This window comes from Ambystoma mexicanum, chromosome 1q (genome assembly GCF_040938575.1).
Source record: "Ambystoma mexicanum isolate Mex_15411 chromosome 1q, UKY_AmexF1_1, whole genome shotgun sequence".
Classification (NCBI taxonomy): domain Eukaryota; kingdom Metazoa; phylum Chordata; class Amphibia; order Caudata; family Ambystomatidae; genus Ambystoma; species Ambystoma mexicanum.
The window spans coordinates 899677897-899697828 of NC_090922.1; the positions used below are offsets into that span (position 1 = coordinate 899677897).

The 19932-nt window shown below is 56.2% G+C and overlaps 1 protein-coding gene across 1 annotated transcript in view; it reads right to left on the minus strand.

Moving 5' to 3' along the window:
* The window catches only part of PLPPR5 (phospholipid phosphatase related 5), a 1134012-nt gene that overhangs the window by 224939 nt on the left and 889141 nt on the right, over positions 1-19932 (minus strand). Inside the window, exon 4 of the mRNA XM_069641534.1 lies at positions 17841-18017. Within this exon, the coding sequence (XP_069497635.1) occupies positions 17841-18017 (177 nt within the window). The remainder of the gene's footprint in view (positions 1-17840; positions 18018-19932) is intronic.

Genomic DNA, 19932 nt, shown 5'->3' on the forward strand with positions numbered 1-19932 from the left:
TATGAGCACTCTGTACATGTGCATGTGTGTGTATTTGACAAGGGTGCAACAGTGATGCAACATGGATGCATGTGACAGCGGTATGTGGAAGCCTGATTGGCAGATGTGACATGGATGCCCGTCTGAACAGTGTGACACTTGGCAGAGGTGTAGACATGCATGCAAGTGTGGTGTTGTGTGTACATGTGTGGTGCACTTCCTGTGTTGCATGTGATGTCTGGCTCCCCTTTGGCTGCTGATGCTGTTGTATGTGTAGGGATGGTGGTGGCAGTTGCGATATGGCTGTGGTATGGCTCATGTGTGCCAGTTGCAATGACATGTGTGTTGGGGATTGTGATGACATGTCTGAGGTTTGCCAATGCCACTCATGTGCAACTGTCATGCGTGTATGTGTCCATTGTACAGTGCCCTGATGCCTGTGTTTTGTTTCTCCCTGTCTGCAGAGTCAACTGATGAAGAGGGCGGAGAAGTTGCTGTGGAGCACAGCGGCGGGGATCCGACCGCCAGCCGGAGACGCAAGGCCCGGCTCCCCTCCCGTGTTGTCATCTCGTCGGGGAGTGAGGAGTCCGGTGCCGCGTCCCAGGCCGCAGCTGCCGGGGGGAGGTCCAAGAGGCAGAGGTTGCAGTTGGACTCCTCGGCAGCAGAAGGGGCAGCTGGGACCCCACAGGGCCCAACAGGGGAAGATGGCACAGAGTCACCCAGGTTGGTGGGGGGTTTGGTGGAGGAGGGGGCCGCACAAGCACCAGAGACGGGGTCTGGAGGTGGGGATCCCACTGGTGCTAGTGGTGCAGTGCAGGACTAGGGACAGGAGGCAGCACAGGCGGCCGCGGAGGTGCCTGTGTGCAATCCTGTCCCCGATCCTGTCCCTGCATCATCTTGCACCAGCAGGGATGCCTACGTCCAGACCCGTTTTCAGGCAGGGGATGAGCTGACGTCAACTGGCCTTCCTCTGCCTGCGGACGTGGCCATCCAGGTCCGGGTTGAGCCTGCCCTGGCTGGTGTGGCGTTGCGTCAACGGGCCATGCGAGGTGACCTGCAGTCTTTTCATGGAGAGACTGCACGTCATCTCGAATGGCTCGTTGACCACGTCAGCCTGCTGGGACAGGTCACCCAGGCCGGATTCCTCCGTCTGATCGGGCTTGCTCCGACCCCCTCCTCAACTGGACCCCCTACGCGCCAGTCGTCCTCTGTGCCATCTTCCCACCCATCAGTCACCTGGGTGCCCTGTGGAGCTGCCTCTGACGGTGCGGCCAGGCTGGTGGAGGAGGCATCCCTGCCACAGTCGGGAGTCGGAGGTCCAGCAGGGGTGGCCACATCAACAAGTGCACCCCAGCCGGCGGAGGATGTGCAGGCAGCAGGAGGCAGTGCACGGGCAGAGGCAGAGCAGCAGCAGCAGCAACATGGTGGGAGACATGAAGGCTCGGGGCTTTCGACATCGGAGGGGCAGGCATCGGCCGGAGGGCAGGGGGACCCAGGACAGAGAGTGTCTTCCGTGTGGCAGCGGTTGGGCCACGCCATAGGTGCGGAGCGGCGGCGGGCGGAAGAGGCGCGGCTCACAATGGTCAGGGCGGAGAACTCCATGCGGAGGGCCCTGAGGCGGGCCGAGTGCCTCGAGGCAATCCGCAGGGGGTTGGAGGAGGACACGGCGTCGTCCCTGCGGACCCTCGGGGCCATGGAACTGGACCGCCTCCAGGACATCGAACAGGAGTTCGATGATGCCCTGGCCCGGGACACCACAGAGTGAGCCGCTGGACTTGCCCGCCGCCTTTGTATATAGTTCTTTAGTTTTAGGTTTCCTTTCTTTCTTATTATGATTTGGAGTCGACGGACACTGCTCCACTTTTTGTATATAGTTGATTTTTAGGTAGGTTTTTTAGTAGGTTTCCTTTGTTCAGTTGGGCTCATGGACCCTTGGTAGTTTTTTACATAGTTCTTTATTGCATGGAGATTTTTTTAATTTTGACTTTGGCCAAATATTTTTTGGATTCTGATTTCCAGTTTTGTGTTTTTATACGGACATGCAGGTTTTTTTTTCTCATTCACATTGTAGTTTGTTTTCTTTCTTTAGCATTCTTTATTTTTTTCAATACAATTTTGTTTCCATACTTCACTGTGTGGTATCATCTCATTGGTTTCATGCATGTCATGTTGTGTGTTTTCCCATTCAATTGCAACCATTGTGTGTGACGGACATGGGTTCATTAGCTTCATGAACATTGGGGGTGTAACATGTGATTTCCATTTCCATGTGGGTGAATGGGTTACTTGGTAGGGCTTTTTGGCTGTGGAGGCTGTCCATTACACACATGATCGGGGATTGTGAGGACCTGGTGGGGGCTGCCCATGGTGGCAGGGGGGTGGGGGTGTTGGGAGACATGAGTGGGGGCCTGGTGGAGGCTGACCCTGGATGCTGGGGGGTGGGGGTGCAGGGGGACATGAGTGGGGGCCTGCTGGAGGCTGCCCCTGGTGGCTGGGGGGTGGGGGTGGTGGGAGACATGAGTGGGGGCCAGGTGGAGGATGCCCATGGTGGCAGGGGGGTGGGGGTGCAGGGGGACAAGGATGGGGGCCTGCTGGAGGCTGCCCCTGGTGGCTGTGGGGTGGGGATTGGTGGGAGACATGAGTGGGGGCCTGGTGGAGGCTGCCCCTGCACTGCCGGGTGGGGGGGGTGGTGGGAGACATGAGTGGGGGCCTGGTGGAGGCTGCCCCTGCACTGCTGGGGGGTGGGGGTGGTGGGAGACATGAGTGGGGGCCTGGTGGAGGCTGCCCCTGCACTGCTGGGGGGTGGGGGTGGTGGGAGACATGAGTGGGGGCCTGGTGGAGGCTGACTCTGGATGCTGGGGGGTGGGGGTGCAGGGGGACATGAGTGGGGGTCTGCTGGAGGCTGCCCCTGGTGGCTGGGGGGTGGGGGTGGTGGGAGACATGAGTGGGGGCCTGGTGGAGGATGCCCATGGTGGCAGGGAGGGTGGGGGTGCAGGGGGACATGAGTGGGGGCCTGCTGGAGGCTACCCCTGGTGGCTGGGGGGTGGGGGTGGTGGGAGACATGAGTGGGGGCCTGGTGGAGGCTGCCCCTGCACTGCTGGGGGGGGTGGGGGTGGTGGGAGACATGAGTGGGGGCCTGGTGGAGGATCCCCATGGTGGCAGGGGGGTGGGGGTGGTGGGAGACATGAGTGGGGGCCTGGTGGAGGGTGACCCTGGATGCTGGGGGGTGGGGGTGCAGGGGGACATGAGTGGGGGCCTGGTGGAGGCTGCCCATGGTGGCAGGGGGGTTGGGGTGGTGGTAGACATGAGTGGGGGCCTGGTGGAGGCTGCCCCTGCACTGCTGGGGGGCGGGGGTGGTGGGAGACATGAGTGGGGGCCTGGTGGAGGATGCTCATGGTGGCAGGGGGGGTGGGGGTGCAGGGGGACATGAGTGGGGGCCTGCTGGAGGCTGCCCCTGGTGGCTGGGGGGTGGGGGTGGTGGGAGACATGAGTGGGGGCCTGGTGGAGGCTGCCCCTGCACTGCCGGGGGGTGGGGGTGGTGGGAGACATGAGTGGGGGCCTGGTGGAGGCTGCCCCTGCACTGCTGGGGGGTGGGGGTGGTGGGAGACATGAGTGGGGGCCTGGTGGAGGCTGCCCCTGCACTGCTGGGGGGTGGGGGCGGTGGGAGACATGAGTGGGGGCCTGGTGGAGGCTGACCCTGGATGCTGGGGGTGGGGGTGCAGGGGGACATGAGTGGGGGTCTGCTGGAGGCTGCCCCTGGTGGCTGGGGGGTGGGGGTGGTGGGAGACATGAGTGGGGGCCTGGTGGAGGATGCCCATGGTGGCAGGGAGGGTGGGGGTGCAGGGGGACATGAGTGGGGGCCTGCTGGAGGCTACCCCTGGTGGCTGGGGGGTGGGGGTGGTGGGAGACATGAGTGGGGGCCTGGTGGAGGCTGCCCCTGCACTGCTGGGGGGTGGGGGTGGTGGGAGACATGAGTGGGGGCCTGGTGGAGGATCCCCATGGTGGCAGGGGGGTGGGGGTGGTGGGAGACATGAGTGGGGGCCTGGTGGAGGGTGACCCTGGATGCTGGGGGGTGGGGGTGCAGGGGGACATGAGTGGGGGCCTGGTGGAGGCTGCCCATGGTGGCAGGGGGGTTGGGGTGGTGGTAGACATGAGTGGGGGCCTGGTGGAGGCTGCCCCTGCACTGCTGGGGGGCGGGGGTGGTGGGAGACATGAGTGGGGGCCTGGTGGAGGATGCTCATGGTGGCAGGGGGGTGGGGGTGCAGGGGGACATGAGTGGGGGCCTGCTGGAGGCTGCCCCTGGTGGCTGGGGGGTGGGGGTGGTGGGAGACATGAGTGGGGGCCTGGTGGAGGCTGCCCCTGCACTGCCGGGGGGTGGGGGTGGTGGGAGACATGAGTGGGGCCTGGTGGAGGCTGCCCCTGCACTGCTGGGGGGTGGGGGTGGTGGGAGACATGAGTGGGGGCCTGGTGGAGGCTGCCCCTGCACTGCTGGGGGGTGGGGGCGGTGGGAGACATGAGTGGGGGCCTGGTGGAGGCTGACCCTGGATGCTGGGGGTGGGGGTGCAGGGGGACATGAGTGGGGGCCTGGTGGAGGCTGCCCATGGTGGCAGGGGGTGGGGGTGGTGGTAGACATGAGTGGGGGCCTGGTGGAGGCTGCCCCTGCACTGCTGGGGGGTGGGGGTGGTGGGAGACATGAGTGGGGGCCTGGTGGAGGATGCCCATGGTGGCAGGGGGGTGGGGGTGCAGGGGGACATGAGTGGGGGCCTGCTGGAGGCTGCCCCTGCACTGCTGGGGGGTGGGGGTGGTGGGAGACATGAGTGGGGGCCTGGTGGAGGATGCCCATGGTGGCAGGGGGGTGGGGGTGCAGGGGGACATGAGTGGGGGCCTGGTGGAGGCTGCCCCTGCACTGCTGGGGGGTGGGGGTGGTGGGAGACATGAGTGGGGGCCTGGTGGAGGCTGACCCTGGATGCTGGGGGGTGGGGGTGCAGGGGGACATGAGTGGGGGCCTGCTGGAGGCTGCCCCTGGTGGCTGGGGGGTGGGGGTGGTGGGAGACATGAGTGGGGGCCTGGTGGAGGATGCCCATGGTGGCAGGGAGGGTGGGGGTGCAGGGGGACATGAGTGGGGGCCTGCTGGAGGCTACCCCTGGTGGCTGGGGGGTGGGGGTGGTGGGAGACATGAGTGGGGGCCTGGTGGAGGATGCCCATGGTGGCAGGGGGGTGGGGGTGCAGGGGGACATGAGTGGGGGCCTGCTGGAGGCTGCCCCTGCACTGCTGGGGGGTGGGGGTGGTGGGAGACATGAGTGGGGGCCTGGTGGAGGCTGCCCCTGCACTGCCGGGGTTGGGGGTGGTGGGAGACATGAGTGGGGGCCTGGTGGAGGCTGCCCCTGCACTGCTGGGGGGTGGGGGTGGTGGGAGACATGAGTGGGGGCCTGGTGGAGGCTGACCCTGGATGCTGGGGGGTGGGGGTGCAGGGGGACATGAGTGGGGGCCTGCTGGAGGCTGCCCCTGGTGGCTGGGGGGTGGGGGTGGTGGGAGACATGAGTGGGGGCCTGGTGGAGGATGCCCATGGTGGCAGGGAGGGTGGGGGTGCAGGGGGACATGAGTGGGGGCCTGCTGGAGGCTACCCCTGGTGGCTGGGGGGTGGGGGTGGTGGGAGACATGAGTGGGGGCCTGGTGGAGGCTGCCCCTGCACTGCTGGGGGGTGGGGGTGGTGGGAGACATGAGTGGGGGCCTGGTGGAGGATCCCCATGGTGGCAGGGGGGTGGGGGTGGTGGGAGACATGAGTGGGGGCCTGGTGGAGGGTGACCCTGGATGCTGGGGGGTGGGGGTGCAGGGGGACATGAGTGGGGGCCTGGTGGAGGCTGCCCATGGTGGCAGGGGGGTTGGGGTGGTGGTAGACATGAGTGGGGGCCTGGTGGAGGCTGCCCCTGCACTGCTGGGGGGCGGGGGTGGTGGGAGACATGAGTGGGGGCCTGGTGGAGGATGCTCATGGTGGCAGGGGGGTGGGGGTGCAGGGGGACATGAGTGGGGGCCTGCTGGAGGCTGCCCCTGGTGGCTGGGGGGTGGGGGTGGTGGGAGACATGAGTGGGGGCCTGGTGGAGGCTGCCCCTGCACTGCCGGGGGGTGGGGGTGGTGGGAGACATGAGTGGGGGCCTGGTGGAGGCTGCCCCTGCACTGCTGGGGGGTGGGGGTGGTGGGAGACATGAGTGGGGGCCTGGTGGAGGCTGCCCCTGCACTGCTGGGGGGTGGGGGCGGTGGGAGACATGAGTGGGGGCCTGGTGGAGGCTGACCCTGGATGCTGGGGGTGGGTGTGCAGGGGGACATGAGTGGGGGCCTGGTGGAGGCTGCCCATGGTGGCAGGGGGTGGGGGTGGTGGTAGACATGAGTGGGGGCCTGGTGGAGGCTGCCCCTGCACTGCTGGGGGGTGGGGGTGGTGGGAGACATGAGTGGGGGCCTGGTGGAGGATGCCCATGGTGGCAGGGGGGTGGGGGTGCAGGGGGACATGAGTGGGGGCCTGCTGGAGGCTGCCCCTGCACTGCTGGGGGGTGGGGGTGGTGGGAGACATGAGTGGGGGCCTGGTGGAGGATGCCCATGGTGGCAGGGGGGTGGGGGTGCAGGGGGACATGAGTGGGGGCCTGCTGGAGGCTGCCCCTGGTGGCTGGGGGGTGGGGGTGGTGGGAGACATGAGTGGGGGCCTGGTGGAGGCTGCCCCTGCACTGCCGGGGGGTGGGGGTGGTGGGAGACATGAGTGGGGGCCTGGTGGAGGCTGCCCCTGCACTGCCGGGGGGTGGGGGTGGTGGGAGACATGAGTGGGGGCCTGGTGGAGGCTGCCCCTGCACTGCTGGGGGGTGGGGGTGGTGGGAGACATGAGTGGGGGCCTGGTGGAGGCTGACCCTGGATGCTGGGGGGTGGGGGTGCAGGGGGACATGAGTGGGGGCCTGCTGGAGGCTGCCCCTGGTGGCTGGGGGGTGGGGGTGGTGGGAGACATGAGTGGGGGCCCGGTGGAGGATGCCCATGGTGGCAGGGGGGTGGGGGTGCAGGGGGACATGAGTGGGGGCCTGCTGGAGGCTGCCCCTGGTGGCTGGGGGGTGGGGGTGGTGGGAGACATGAGTGGGGGCCTGGTGGAGGCTGCCCCTGCACTGCCGGGGGTGGGGGTGGTGGGAGACAAGAGTGGGGGCCTGGTGGAGGCTGCCCCTGCACTGCTGGGGGTGGGGGTGGTGGGAGACATGAGTGGGGGCCTGGTGGAGGCTGCCCCTGCACTGCTGGGGGGCGGGGGTGGTGGGAGACATGAGTGGGGGCCTGGTGGAGGCTGACCCTGGATGCTGGGGGGTGGGGGTGCAGGGGGACATGAGTGGGGGCCTGCTGGAGGCTGCCCCTGGTGGCTGGGGGGTGGGGGTGGTGGGAGACATGAGTGGGAGCCTGGTGGAGGATGCCCATGGTGGCAGGGGGGTGGGGGTGCAGGGGGACATGAGTGGGGGCCTGCTGGAGGCTGCCCCTGGTGGCTGGGGGGTGGGGGTGGTGGGAGACATGAGTGGGGGCCTGGTGGAGGCTGCCCCTGCACTGCTGGGGGGTGGGGGTTGTGGTAGACATGAGTGGGGGCCTGGTGGAGGCTGCCCCTGCACTGCTGGGGGGTGGGGGTGGTGGGAGACATGAGTGGGGGCCTGGTGGAGGATGCCCATGGTGGCAGGGGGTGGGGGTGGTGGGAGACATGAGTGGGGGCCTGGTGGAGGGTGACCCTGGATGCTGGGGTGTGGGGGTGCAGGGGGACATGAGTGGGGGCCTGGTGGAGGCTGCCCATGGTGGCAGGGGGGTGGGGGTGGTGGTAGACATGAGTGGGGGCCTGGTGGAGGCTGCCCCTGCACTGCTGGGGGGTGGGGGTGGTGGGAGACATGAGTGGGGGCCTGGTGGAGGCTGCCCCTGCACTGCTGGGCGTTGGGGGTGGTGGGAGACATGAGTGGGGGCCTGGTGGAGGATGCCCATGGTGGCAGGGGGGTGGGGGTGGTGGGAGACATGAGTGGGGGCCTGGTGGAGGCTGCCCCTGCACTGCTGGGGGGTGGGGGTGGTGGGAGACATGAGTGGGGGCCTGGTGGAGGCTGCCCCTGCACTGATGGGGGGTGGGGGTGGTGGGAGACATGAGTGGGGGCCTGGTGAAGGCTGCCCCTGCACTGCTGGGGGGTGGGGGTGGTGGGAGACATGAGTGGGGGCCTGGTGGAGGCTGCCCCTGCACTGCTGGGGGATGGGGGTGGTGGGAGACATGAGTGGGGGCCTGGTAGAGGCTGCCCCTGCACTGCTGGGGGGTGGGGGGAGACATGGTTGGGGGCCTGGTGGAGGATGCCCATGGTGGCTGGGGGGTGGGGGGGTGGGTGACATGAGTGGGGGCCTGGTGGAGGATGCCCATGGTGGCAGGGGGGTGGGGGTGGTGGGAGACATGAGTGGGGGCCTGGTGGAGGCTGCCCCTGCACTGCTGGGGGTTGGGGGTGGTGGGAGACATGAGTGGGGGCCTGGTGGAGGCTGCCCCCCCACTGCTGGGGGTGGGGGTGGTGGGAGACATGAGTGGGGGCCCGGTGGAGGATGCCCATGGTGGCAGGGGGGTGGGGGTGCAGGGGGACATGAGTGGGGGCCTGCTGGAGGCTGCCCCTGGTGGCTGGGGGGTGGGGGTGGTGGGAGACATGAGTGGGGGCCTGGTGGAGGCTGCCCCTGCACTGCCGGGGGGTGGGGGTGGTGGGAGACAAGAGTGGGGGCCTGGTGGAGGCTGCCCCTGCACTGCTGGGGGTGGGGGTGGTGGGAGACATGAGTGGGGGCCTGGTGGAGGCTGCCCCTGCACTGCTGGGGGGCGGGGGTGGTGGGAGACATGAGTGGGGGCCTGGTGGAGGCTGACCCTGGATGCTGGGGGGTGGGGGTGCAGGGGGACATGAGTGGGGGCCTGCTGGAGGCTGCCCCTGGTGGCTGGGGGGTGGGGGTGGTGGGAGACATGAGTGGGAGCCTGGTGGAGGATGCCCATGGTGGCAGGGGGGTGGGGGTGCAGGGGGACATGAGTGGGGGCCTGCTGGAGGCTGCCCCTGGTGGCTGGGGGGTGGGGGTGGTGGGAGACATGAGTGGGGGCCTGGTGGAGGCTGCCCCTGCACTGCTGGGGGGTGGGGGTTGTGGTAGACATGAGTGGGGGCCTGGTGGAGGCTGCCCCTGCACTGCTGGGGGGTGGGGGTGGTGGGAGACATGAGTGGGGGCCTGGTGGAGGATGCCCATGGTGGCAGGGGGTGGGGGTGGTGGGAGACATGAGTGGGGGCCTGGTGGAGGGTGACCCTGGATGCTGGGGTGTGGGGGTGCAGGGGGACATGAGTGGGGGCCTGTTGGAGGCTGCCCATGGTGGCAGGGGGGTGGGGGTGGTGGTAGACATGAGTGGGGGCCTGGTGGAGGCTGCCCCTGCACTGCTGGGGGGTGGGGGTGGTGGGAGACATGAGTGGGGGCCTGGTGGAGGCTGCCCCTGCACTGCTGGGGGTTGGGGGTGGTGGGAGACATGAGTGGGGGCCTGGTGGAGGATGCCCATGGTGGCAGGGGGGTGGGGGTGGTGGGAGACATGAGTGGGGGCCTGGTGGAGGCTGCCCCTGCACTGCTGGGGGGTGGGGGTGGTGGGAGACATGAGTGGGGGCCTGGTGGAGGCTGCCCCTGCACTGATGGGGGGTGAGGGTGGTGGGAGACATGAGTGGGGGCCTGGTGAAGGCTGCCCCTGCACTGCTGGGGGGTGGGGGTGGTGGGAGACATGAGTGGAGGCCTGGTGGAGGATGCCCCTGCACTGCTGGGGGATGGGGGTGGTGGGAGACATGAGTGGGGGCCTGGTAGAGGCTGCCCCTGCACTGCTGGGGGGTGGGGGGAGACATGGTTGGGGGCCTGGTGGAGGATGCCCATGGTGGCTGGGGGGTGGGGGGGTGGGTGACATGAGTGGGGGCCTGGTGGAGGATGCCCATGGTGGCAGTGGGGTGGGGGTGGTGGGAGACATGAGTGGGGGCCTGGTGGAGGCTGCCCCTGCACTGCTGGGGGTTGGGGGTGGTGGGAGACATGAGTGGGGGCCTGGTGGAGGCTGCCCCCCCACTGCTGGGGGTGGGGGTGGTGGGAGACATGAGTGGGGGCCTGCTGGAGGCTGCCCCTGCACTGCTGGGGGTGGGCGTGGTGGGAGACATGAGTGGGGGCCTGGTGGAGGCCGCCCCTGCACTGCTGGGGGGTGGGGGTGGTGGTAGACATGAGTGGGGGCCTGGTGGAGGCTGCCCCTGCACTGCTGGGGGGTGGGGGTGGTGGGAGACATGAGTGGGGGCCTGGTGGAGGATGCCCATGGTGGCTGGGGGGTGGGGGGGTGTTAGACATGAGTGGGGGCCTGGTGGAGGCTGCCCCTGGTGGCTGGAGGGTGGGGGTGGTGGGGACATGAGTGGGGGCCTGGTGGAGGATGCCCATGGTGGCAGGGGGGTGGGGGTGGTGGGAGACATGCATTGTTGATCAGTAGTGCACGGTGACATGTGGGTTGGCTGGGGGGCATGCCCATGGTGGATGGGCTGCCTGCCGGACATGGGCATGGGTGCAGGGTAGTCCCCTGTGGTGTGGGCTGCCTGCAGGGTCCGTGGAGGTTGTGGAGCGTACACCTGGGAGGGCCCACACGGCCAATTCACGTGTGGTACACCCGCGCACCCCTGAAATACACATACCCTGCTGAAATCGTGTGTGGAACTTCCCGCGCACCCCTGAAATACACGTACCCTGCTGAAATCGCGTGTGGAACTTCCCGCGCACCCCTGAAATACACATACCTTGCTGAAATCGCGTGTGGAACTTCCCGCGCACCCCTGAAATACACGTACCTGGCTCGCACTGGGCCAATCGCGTGTGGAACTTCCCGCGCACCACTGAAATACACATACCTTGCTCGCACTGGGCCAATCGCGTGTGGAACTTCCCGCGCACCCCTGAAATACACGTACCCTGCTGAAATCGCGTGCGGAACTTCCCGCGCACCCCTGAAATACACGTACCCTGCTCGCACTGGGCCAATCGTGTGTGGAACTTCCCGCGCACCCCTGAAATGCACGTACCCTGCTGGAATCACGTGTGGAAATTCCCGCGCACCCCTGAAATACACGTACCCTGATGAAATCGCGTTTGGAACTTCCCGCGCACCCCTGAAATACACGTACCCTGCTGAAATCGCGTGTGGAACTTCCCGCGCACCCCTGAAATACACATACCTTGCTGAAATCGCGTGTGGAACTTCCCGCGCACCCCTGAAATACACGTACCCTGCTCGCACTGGGCCAATCGTGTGTGGAACTTCCCGCGCACCCCTGAAATACACGTACCCTGCTGGAATCGCGTGTGGAAATTCCCGCTCACCCCTATAATACACGTACCCTGATGAAATCGCGTGTGGAACTTCCCGCGCACCCCTGAAATACACGTACCCCTTTGCACGTCATTTGTCCTGGAGGGCCACAGTATAGGACATTCATCATGGCAGTATATAGGTGCTATTTGTTGGCGCACCTTTTGGCACACATTTCTTACAGCCGCAGAGACACTACCGCCTGCTTTCTTGTGGCGGTCGTGTTTGTGCCTGTGCGCTGGTTTGAGCGTGCGCTTTTTTGCCCTATTCTATTCCATGAATACGTGTTGGAGGCGAGCGTGTGGGCGTTCCGCGCACTTGTGCCCTGTACTTCCCCCGTGACGCCCACGTTTTGGCAAGTTGTTCCCCATTCCGAGTGTTACGCCCGTGTTCCGCCTACTTTTGTTGCGTGCGCCGCGCTATGTGCGAATTTCGCTGTGGCCTGTGCGATTTTCGCTGTGACCTGGCGCACGCTGTTAGATGGCCTGTGCGCCAACGTGCACCGCGCACTTTTTTATCGCACATCCGCTGGTTTTCTCGCGCACGGACTTCCATGAATCAATGTGCGCTGCTTTTCGTGCGATTTTCGCACTTGCACTGCGATTTTCGCTATTCCACTGCGATTCGCACGTTTTTGCCCACTTGCGCCGCGCTAATTATTCCATGAATCAGCCTGAAAATATAATTGAATACTACTGCAGTTGTCAACTTTCTTCTGTCGGTCAACATAGCCAACATAAGAGTGCTGCCTCCCTGCACAACTACCAGTATCCCGAGGGAGGAGAGAACTAAAACAGACCCAGGACAAGCGCTCAAGTGCATGCTGAGAAAGAAGATAAAGGAATAAGGAACTTGGGAATAAAGGAGATATAAATCATGCTGCACCCCTTGAGGAACACTGACGATCTATCACTGAAACAGTATGAAAGGAGATGATGCTGAGGACTTTTTGAGTACATCAGCAGCACAGTATTAAGGACTATTTTTTTACAAGAACATATATCTATAACAGACAATTTTTTCTACTTTTCTATCTTTACATTTTTATTGGGAATATTGTTTATACTATTTTTCACAAGAGCATACATCTATAACAGACTATTTGTTTTACTTTTCTATCTCTACATTTTAATTAGGACTATTTTTGATCAGCCACATTTTTAAATTTTTGTTTTTTATCAGCACTATTTCTATATTTTTCAATGAATCACATGATAATGGATGTTGTTTGAAAATCATTAATCAAATCTTTTATTATTGTCATTATATGTGGTTGTAAAATGTTTTGAAAAAGGTGTATACTGCTCGCCTCACTCACCATTGAAAAAGAATAACCTACTATTTCTCGGTACAAGTAAACTGTATGAATGTTTTCATATCCTTAGGTTCCTGATATATTCATAATACTCCAATCAACAGGCTGCAGGTCACATCTACAACCAATTGACATGATGGCTATTGTGTTCCTTCTGTTTTCCTCTTTCTCTTTTGTTATTTTTATTTCTTATTTGATCTCACACTGCATTTGACAGATTATGATAAGATAAATGTGTCCCTATGGCATAATGTTAGTGAAGAAGTTAAAAAACAAGTAGATTTCCAGTTAGAGCAGGAAATGGTATTCCGCCCAGTTGTGGAGAAAGTGAGGGCTAGGAGTCGAATTACAGATGATGAATATTACATGAGAAGGTATTTTGATAGTTTCATAAATATTGAACGAAACTCATGTTATAGGTCAATGGAAAAGGTGGGAAGAGAGAGATCAAGTGAAAGCTGCTTTGTTTGCTCACTTATCCGGCTATGCCATGACAGCCTCTCGAGTATTTATACCTCAAGAAGTACCTGAGTCCAGAGCACACGGCTTAGCACATCTCGCAGTATTCCAGACCATAAGAAAATTTCAGGGACAATCGGCCATGATGAAGTATCTCACAGGATCCGAATTCCCATATGTACACAACTATGTAAAAGAGACACACATGATGGAGAATATAAGAATGAAAAGTAAGGTGCTCAAGTACCAAAAAGAGGACATGTTGAAGTAGTGGATCACCAGATATTAAGGTGTACAGATGCCCAGTTTAATTTGATACCTCATTGTGCCGACAGACCATAATTGCAAATCAAAGGGAAATTATTTTCCTTAGGAGGATGGGTTAATGGGATAATGGGATGCAAAGCAGAGGCAGTATGGACTGCGCCAATAGAAGTGAGAAAAAACACAGACAGAGTGTGCCGTGAGGAATGGAAAGAAACTGCAACATTTTTAACATGGGTGGCAGATGAAGCAGGACCACTACCTATAACCAAACTACAAGCACTGATATTATACTTTAGAAATAATGGTTCAGTAAAGCTTGGTAACAATGACGGGTGCAAATGCATTATGGATTTACCAGGTATGAAAGTTGGCACAGCTGTACTAATGGACAATTACGGGACTTGCAGTACAAGAGCTTTTATGCAGCTTCCACCCAACTGGGTTGGCATATGTACAATAGTGCTACTAAATGCACCAGCATTAGTAATACCACAAAGTGAGGTTGATATTGGGACTTTTCCTCCAATGGCACACAACAGAAAGAAAAAATCCCTAGGCCTAAAACTCACAAAAAGAACAAACTATTTTTCCAAGGAAACCAATGCTGCATTTGATGAAATCCCAGAGAGTCATACGTTGTTTGGTAAAACAACATCCTTCACATCCTTTCTAATACCTGGCATGCAAGCAGCAGCAAATGCACACTGGATCCAGTTAATTAGGTGGGAACTGTTACAAACTATTAATGCCACAATAAAAGGCTTCAATGCCATCAAGGAGGATTTAAGAGCATTCAGATTAATGACCCTACAGAACAGGTATGTTCTGACCTCCTCACAGCCATGGAGGGAGGAGTGTGCACAAAGATAGTGTCATGTTGCTGTACATGTGCACCTGCACATTTTGAGGAGAATTGGGCCTTGACAGAGGCCGTATACTCCTTGAAAGAGCTGCAAGATAAAATGGAGGAGGAAGTGGATGACTTTGAGGACAATAGCTGGATCAGTTATCTATTCTCCTTGATGCCCACCTGGATGAAAGATGCATTCAAATTCCTGTTGGCAGTTTTGGTGCTTGTCTTAATGGCGTTTTACATCTTAAGACAGTGCAATTATTTTGTCAAATCTTAGAACATGAAGCTATTTTGTGGGATTCCACACTTTTTGCCCTAACCAGAATTGTGGGGCTTTGTTTCTTTGTCTGTGTGCAAACCTTGTGTAGGGTTGCTTGCCTTACATTTGATATTCCATTCTGAAATGTTTCATCAACTTTTTTGTAAATACCCCTTGGAAACCATAATCCCAGGGCACATCTAGAAACATACAAACATGAAACCCATATTGTCAAAAAAAGGCTGAAAACCCTTTTGAACTATCTACTTGATTATTTTGCCTAGGGACACCCAAAATATTAAATAAATGGAGACTCCTCCCCATCGTTTCTGCAATAGGATTAGGTAATACACATTATCAAATAATATCCTTAACACATATCCCTGCTAACACTGGAACAGATGGAACCTCTTTAAGCCTAATACAATGTGACATATTGGTGAGCATGTTTCCCAGTAATAGGATGGTTGTAAATCCTTCTAACTCAAGTAGTTCTACCAAAAAGATCATAGAGATCCTATGCCAGGGACAGTGTATGTTAGTGAATGGCACTGTTCTCCTGCATGTGCCACTATTGTGCCTTTAACTCAGACACACATTATGACTTTACATAATTCACACTTGTTTAATTCCTGGCCACCAAAATGTACACCTCACCAATTTCAAAGTTCATCAAATGCCTACATCCCTGCTAACAGGTTATAATAACAATATGAAAATGCCAACTATTTTGACAGTAGACGTGGTAGGAATATCACCTTTTCATGCATCAACACATCATCTATGGACTGGCAGTCTGAAGGTGCCCTTTCAGTATAAGCATACATGGAATATTGCCAATAGCAGTAGCATTAGTCCTCTATCAAGATGGTTAAATATCCACTATGGAGCCAGCTTGGTACCTGCTATACACCTGAAACAAATAAGAACCAGATTACCACATTTTCTGGGATGTCTTAGTACCCTAAAGCCCTGAGGTAACCCACTCACAAGTTCCTTACACAGTGGGAAGCGAGAAGGACATCACTCTGGTGGGTCCTATATGATTCCAGATTGCAGAGCTATGACAGGATGGAAGGTGGTAAAAATCCCACAACCACAGGACAGGGAGAAAATAGCAGCCTTCCACAATAAGAGTCCAAAATAATTATGCTATAATCTCCGTCAAAGATAGGAAGTTGGAAACCCAGAAGGACACAACTGCGAAGGAACCCAATCAAACACAATGTTACGAAAACCCTTGCCCAGATAACATCCCAGGGACATGAGGGTGGAAGTTAACCTGATCTGGAAACCAAAGGGAGTGCAGACAGGAAAGCACGCTATGACAGAGCAGGGCTGCTGAAGAACAGCTCATGCCCAAGAGCTAAGGAAGGACTGGAATGGGGAGAAGCATGCATGCGCGAGCTGAGTGATCAACACATGAGCAGAAACTACTCACCATGCAAGAAAGGAGTCAGGGAAACTGGCACAATGGGAAGTGGGAGGACGAAAGTACAAAAGGAAACGCCAACTTAATTTGGACAAGCCACAAACCCAATCACACTAAGAATAACGCTTATCAAGAAATTTTACCAAGCACCATTTTCAGGGCACAGGGTCCTGATAAGTGTACAACATTGCTGCTACCTTGGAAGTTCCACTTCATATGTAGTTTTGGCCTTAAATATTAAATGGAATGGTCACCACCGCCTTCTCCTTTATCTCACTCCTCATTTTTAATAGATTCTCCAATCAATTTTTCAGGACCGTGTAGGCATACACGTATGTGTAAGTATAATGAGAGTCACCTTTTGGATTTTTGCACATTGGACCTCTGTGAGTATATTTAATTTCCCTGGGGGAAATACCATCTGAGTGTAGTTCTGGCAACATATACTGCATAGATTTTTTGATGCACTCTGGGATCTCCTTTGCATAGTCCCACAAACGTTCTCTGCTAAACTGTGTTTTAGACCTCAAGTATGTCATTAAATCTTAAACATTCTTAAACATCCTTCTGGGATACAGAACATTTTTCTCAGATCTAGTTTTGGAAGTTTTCCAATTCTCCTTACCATTTTGCATCTCATAAATGTTATTCCCAATGAAGCAGATAGTTGTATTGTGCTTGATAAAGTTATGGATATTCCTTTCTTGTGCTTTATGTGTCTCATTCTTGATTTCATTATGTTACACAATTAGTAGCCATGTACCAAAAATGAATGTTAAGTATAACGGGGGTATTCCATGCGCACACACACGCACACACTGGTCCATCCCTAGAGTCATTCTCCAAACCTGGTTATGGCATTCCTCCAGTACCTCCAGTACCCGTGAGGTGTGCAGTCCTACAGTCCGATATGCGTCTGCATGCCTGATGTCGTTGGCATGTCCATAGTCTTCCTCCCAAGGGCTTTGCTTTCTGCAGATGTTTTTCGAGGAAAGGCCCTGATTCACAAAGCCTTTTTTTCAATGGGATTGCGCCATTGTAAAATGCTTCTGTAAATCTGGCCCAAAGTCTCATAGTGTGCCTGATTTCTGTCTCTAAGTGCGGGACCTGCATTATCTATCACATTCTCCGAACCTGACGTGTTATTGTGTTGAATGAGGATCCACTGAGTAATTGTGAATCCTTTTTAGCAATAAAGAAAGTTACCCCTTACCCTTATACTCACAGGGCCCGAATCATGGAATGTTTTGCCCGGTGCAAAGTTACTTTGCACTGCCAACACAAACTCTGATTCATAGAACTTTGCAAAGTGTATTTGTTCAGGGCGAAGTTCATTTTGTACTGAAAAAATGATTTTTCAGCAGTGCAAAGTCACTTTGAAACGTGCAAGTATTCCATGAATCGGGCCTACAGTGTGTAATCAATGGCTGCTGATAGACAGACACTCTCTGCTGCTTTTCTGATAATCAGCCTCATGGGAAGCAAGAAGGCCGGATAGGAGGCGGGAGTTATTTTGAATCAGTGACTCCAGTTGTCGTTGATTTCCTGCTAGATATTTCCATGCTCTGCTCGTTGGCCCTTCCAGCGTGTAGCCTCCACTTCGAGTGGAATTTCGTTTTCAAATTACTCGTTTTAATTAATGTTCTGTATTGCTTTTGGTGGACAGAGAGAGACATGCTTTTGGATAGCTCGTCAATAGACCTGAATAATAGCAATGGATGGTAGTGTGATTACTTTAGTACTTTGATCGAGGTTTCAAGAGTATGTTTCAAACTGTTTTGCATTTCATATTTTTCTTTCTCATTAAAGATATGTCTTTGACATTTGACAAGAGCCTTAATACATGCTTCAATAAGCAAAAGAAATCTCAAGGTGCAGTAAAATTAAAAAAAATATATATATATGCATACATACCAAAAACACTGCTATCGATATTCCAATAAGAAATCCTGCTATCACATCTGACCAGTGATTTCGATATTCTGCCACTCTGTTCACTCCAGTGAGAAATGCTGAGCACATTAGTCCCAGGCAAAGAACGGGTTTTGCAAGCCGTGTTCCTTTGGCCTTTATCGTGCTTGTAATGTACATCTGAAAAACATACAGAACACATAAAACATGTAATGCACGTGCATCATGTGGAATATTTAAAGTCACAGCAAGCTCTGCCATCATAGACATGACTGCCTGATTCATCAAGCAGGACAGAACGTTGCAAGCTCCCATTATCCAATTCCAAAGGTTTCTGATTGGATATGTTTAGTGTTAGGATTCCACGCGTCCCCAAAACCCTACCTACTTCAAAATGAATCAGAAAAAAGGAAACTATAGGCAATACATACCCCCAACATATTTTAGGACTGGTACAATTATATAAATAAACTCCAGTCCTAGAATATGTAGGGAAAGTGCTGCATAGTGGGTGCAAAAATATCGCTTCCACAACGTTTTGCTTTAACCAATCACTGGCTACCTAAGAAACCACTTCGGTTGGGATGATTCATGTATACAAATATGTTCTATGTACAGCGCTTAGGCGTAAAGCGCTATATAAAGAACCTATCGTTGTCATGATTATCATGACCTATTCAGGAAGGTCCCCGCGTACTGTAAGACAGTTGAAAAGAAACAGATAGGTATTTATTTTAAAACATTGTATTATTTTATTCTCTTATATGATCGGTTTTAAAATGTTCTTTCTCATTGTTTTCCATTCTATGCGACTGCTCTTCCTTGAATGAGTTGTTTCCTGTTACTCAGTGAGGGGGCAGTGCACTGCTGCCAACACCTATTATGCCAATCAATCACCACGCGAAGACCACTATTGCAGGGCAAGCAACAATGTAATTACCCCCTTGACGATAGATGATTTAAAATGATTTCCTAGCTTTTCATTTTTAGTTTGAGCCTCTCAGTGTCGCTTGCGCCACCTATAAGCCTAAAGTATTGCATTAAAATACAGATAGGGAGAAAAGGCATATGAGGAGTGCCACACAGCTTGGCGGTGTTGTTTGCTTATTTTCCCACCCATTGACTGCCTTGACTGCCCATGGCTATGCTTATCCCCATGGCCATTCCCACCCTGTTCCTACCCCTCACTGCCCAGAGCACCACCTCAGGGGAACTCTTGGAGATTGCATTAATCACACCTTTCATCAAAAGGTGCACACTCAAAGTGCCTGGGGGCAGGACGGGCTTTTTCAAAGCAGTCTTCTGAGAGTTAATGGCTTAATTGGAGTTGTAAACCCTCTGCTGATGTAATAAACATGTCTACAACAAGTTGACTCAGCCAATCGATTTATTAGCAGGATGTGTGTATCTGAAGTCCTGTTAAAAACTAGCAGTGCCAAAGCCAGTAGTTTTGGCTTGTGCATTAGTATTAGGCATTTGCCAGGAACTACTATTAGCGGCCTAGATATTCGCACAATGTTGCCCCTGCTAGTGCCAGTTAATACCAGTTACTGCTAGTGTCAGTTAATACCACAACGGCTGTGGCTGGCAATTGCCTTTTCCATGCCTTCTCAAAAGTCAAAACCGTTGGCATTGCCTGTGCTTCGTAAGATTTGACCCATTAGCCCTACCCAGGGACCCAAAAGTAATCAAGTAAAGTGATGCACTTGGCGAGACAAAACAGATGACATAATTGTCCTTCAGATGCAGTCCTGCCCACCTTTCTTAAACCTGCCTATGCCGTCTTTTGCCATTCCCTGGCCATGTCATCTAGGATGAGGCCAGTAATGAAAGAAATAAGAGCCTTTCTGACAGTATGCCTCATGGAAGCAACACAAGGGAAATGGCTCCATGTTCACTCTTCCTTGTAGCCCCACAAAAGGTGGACACCGTTTGGATTCTTGCTCTTCATTTGTCGTGTCTGTTTCCCTGTTTTTACTGCTGTAGGCAGCTGGACCAAGGGAAGTGCAGGACTGCCAAGCATGTCTCTTGCAGCCTCGGTTTTGCTTCGTCTTCCTGCTATGGTCACCTGGTGACTTCTGTTAATGGCAGCAGG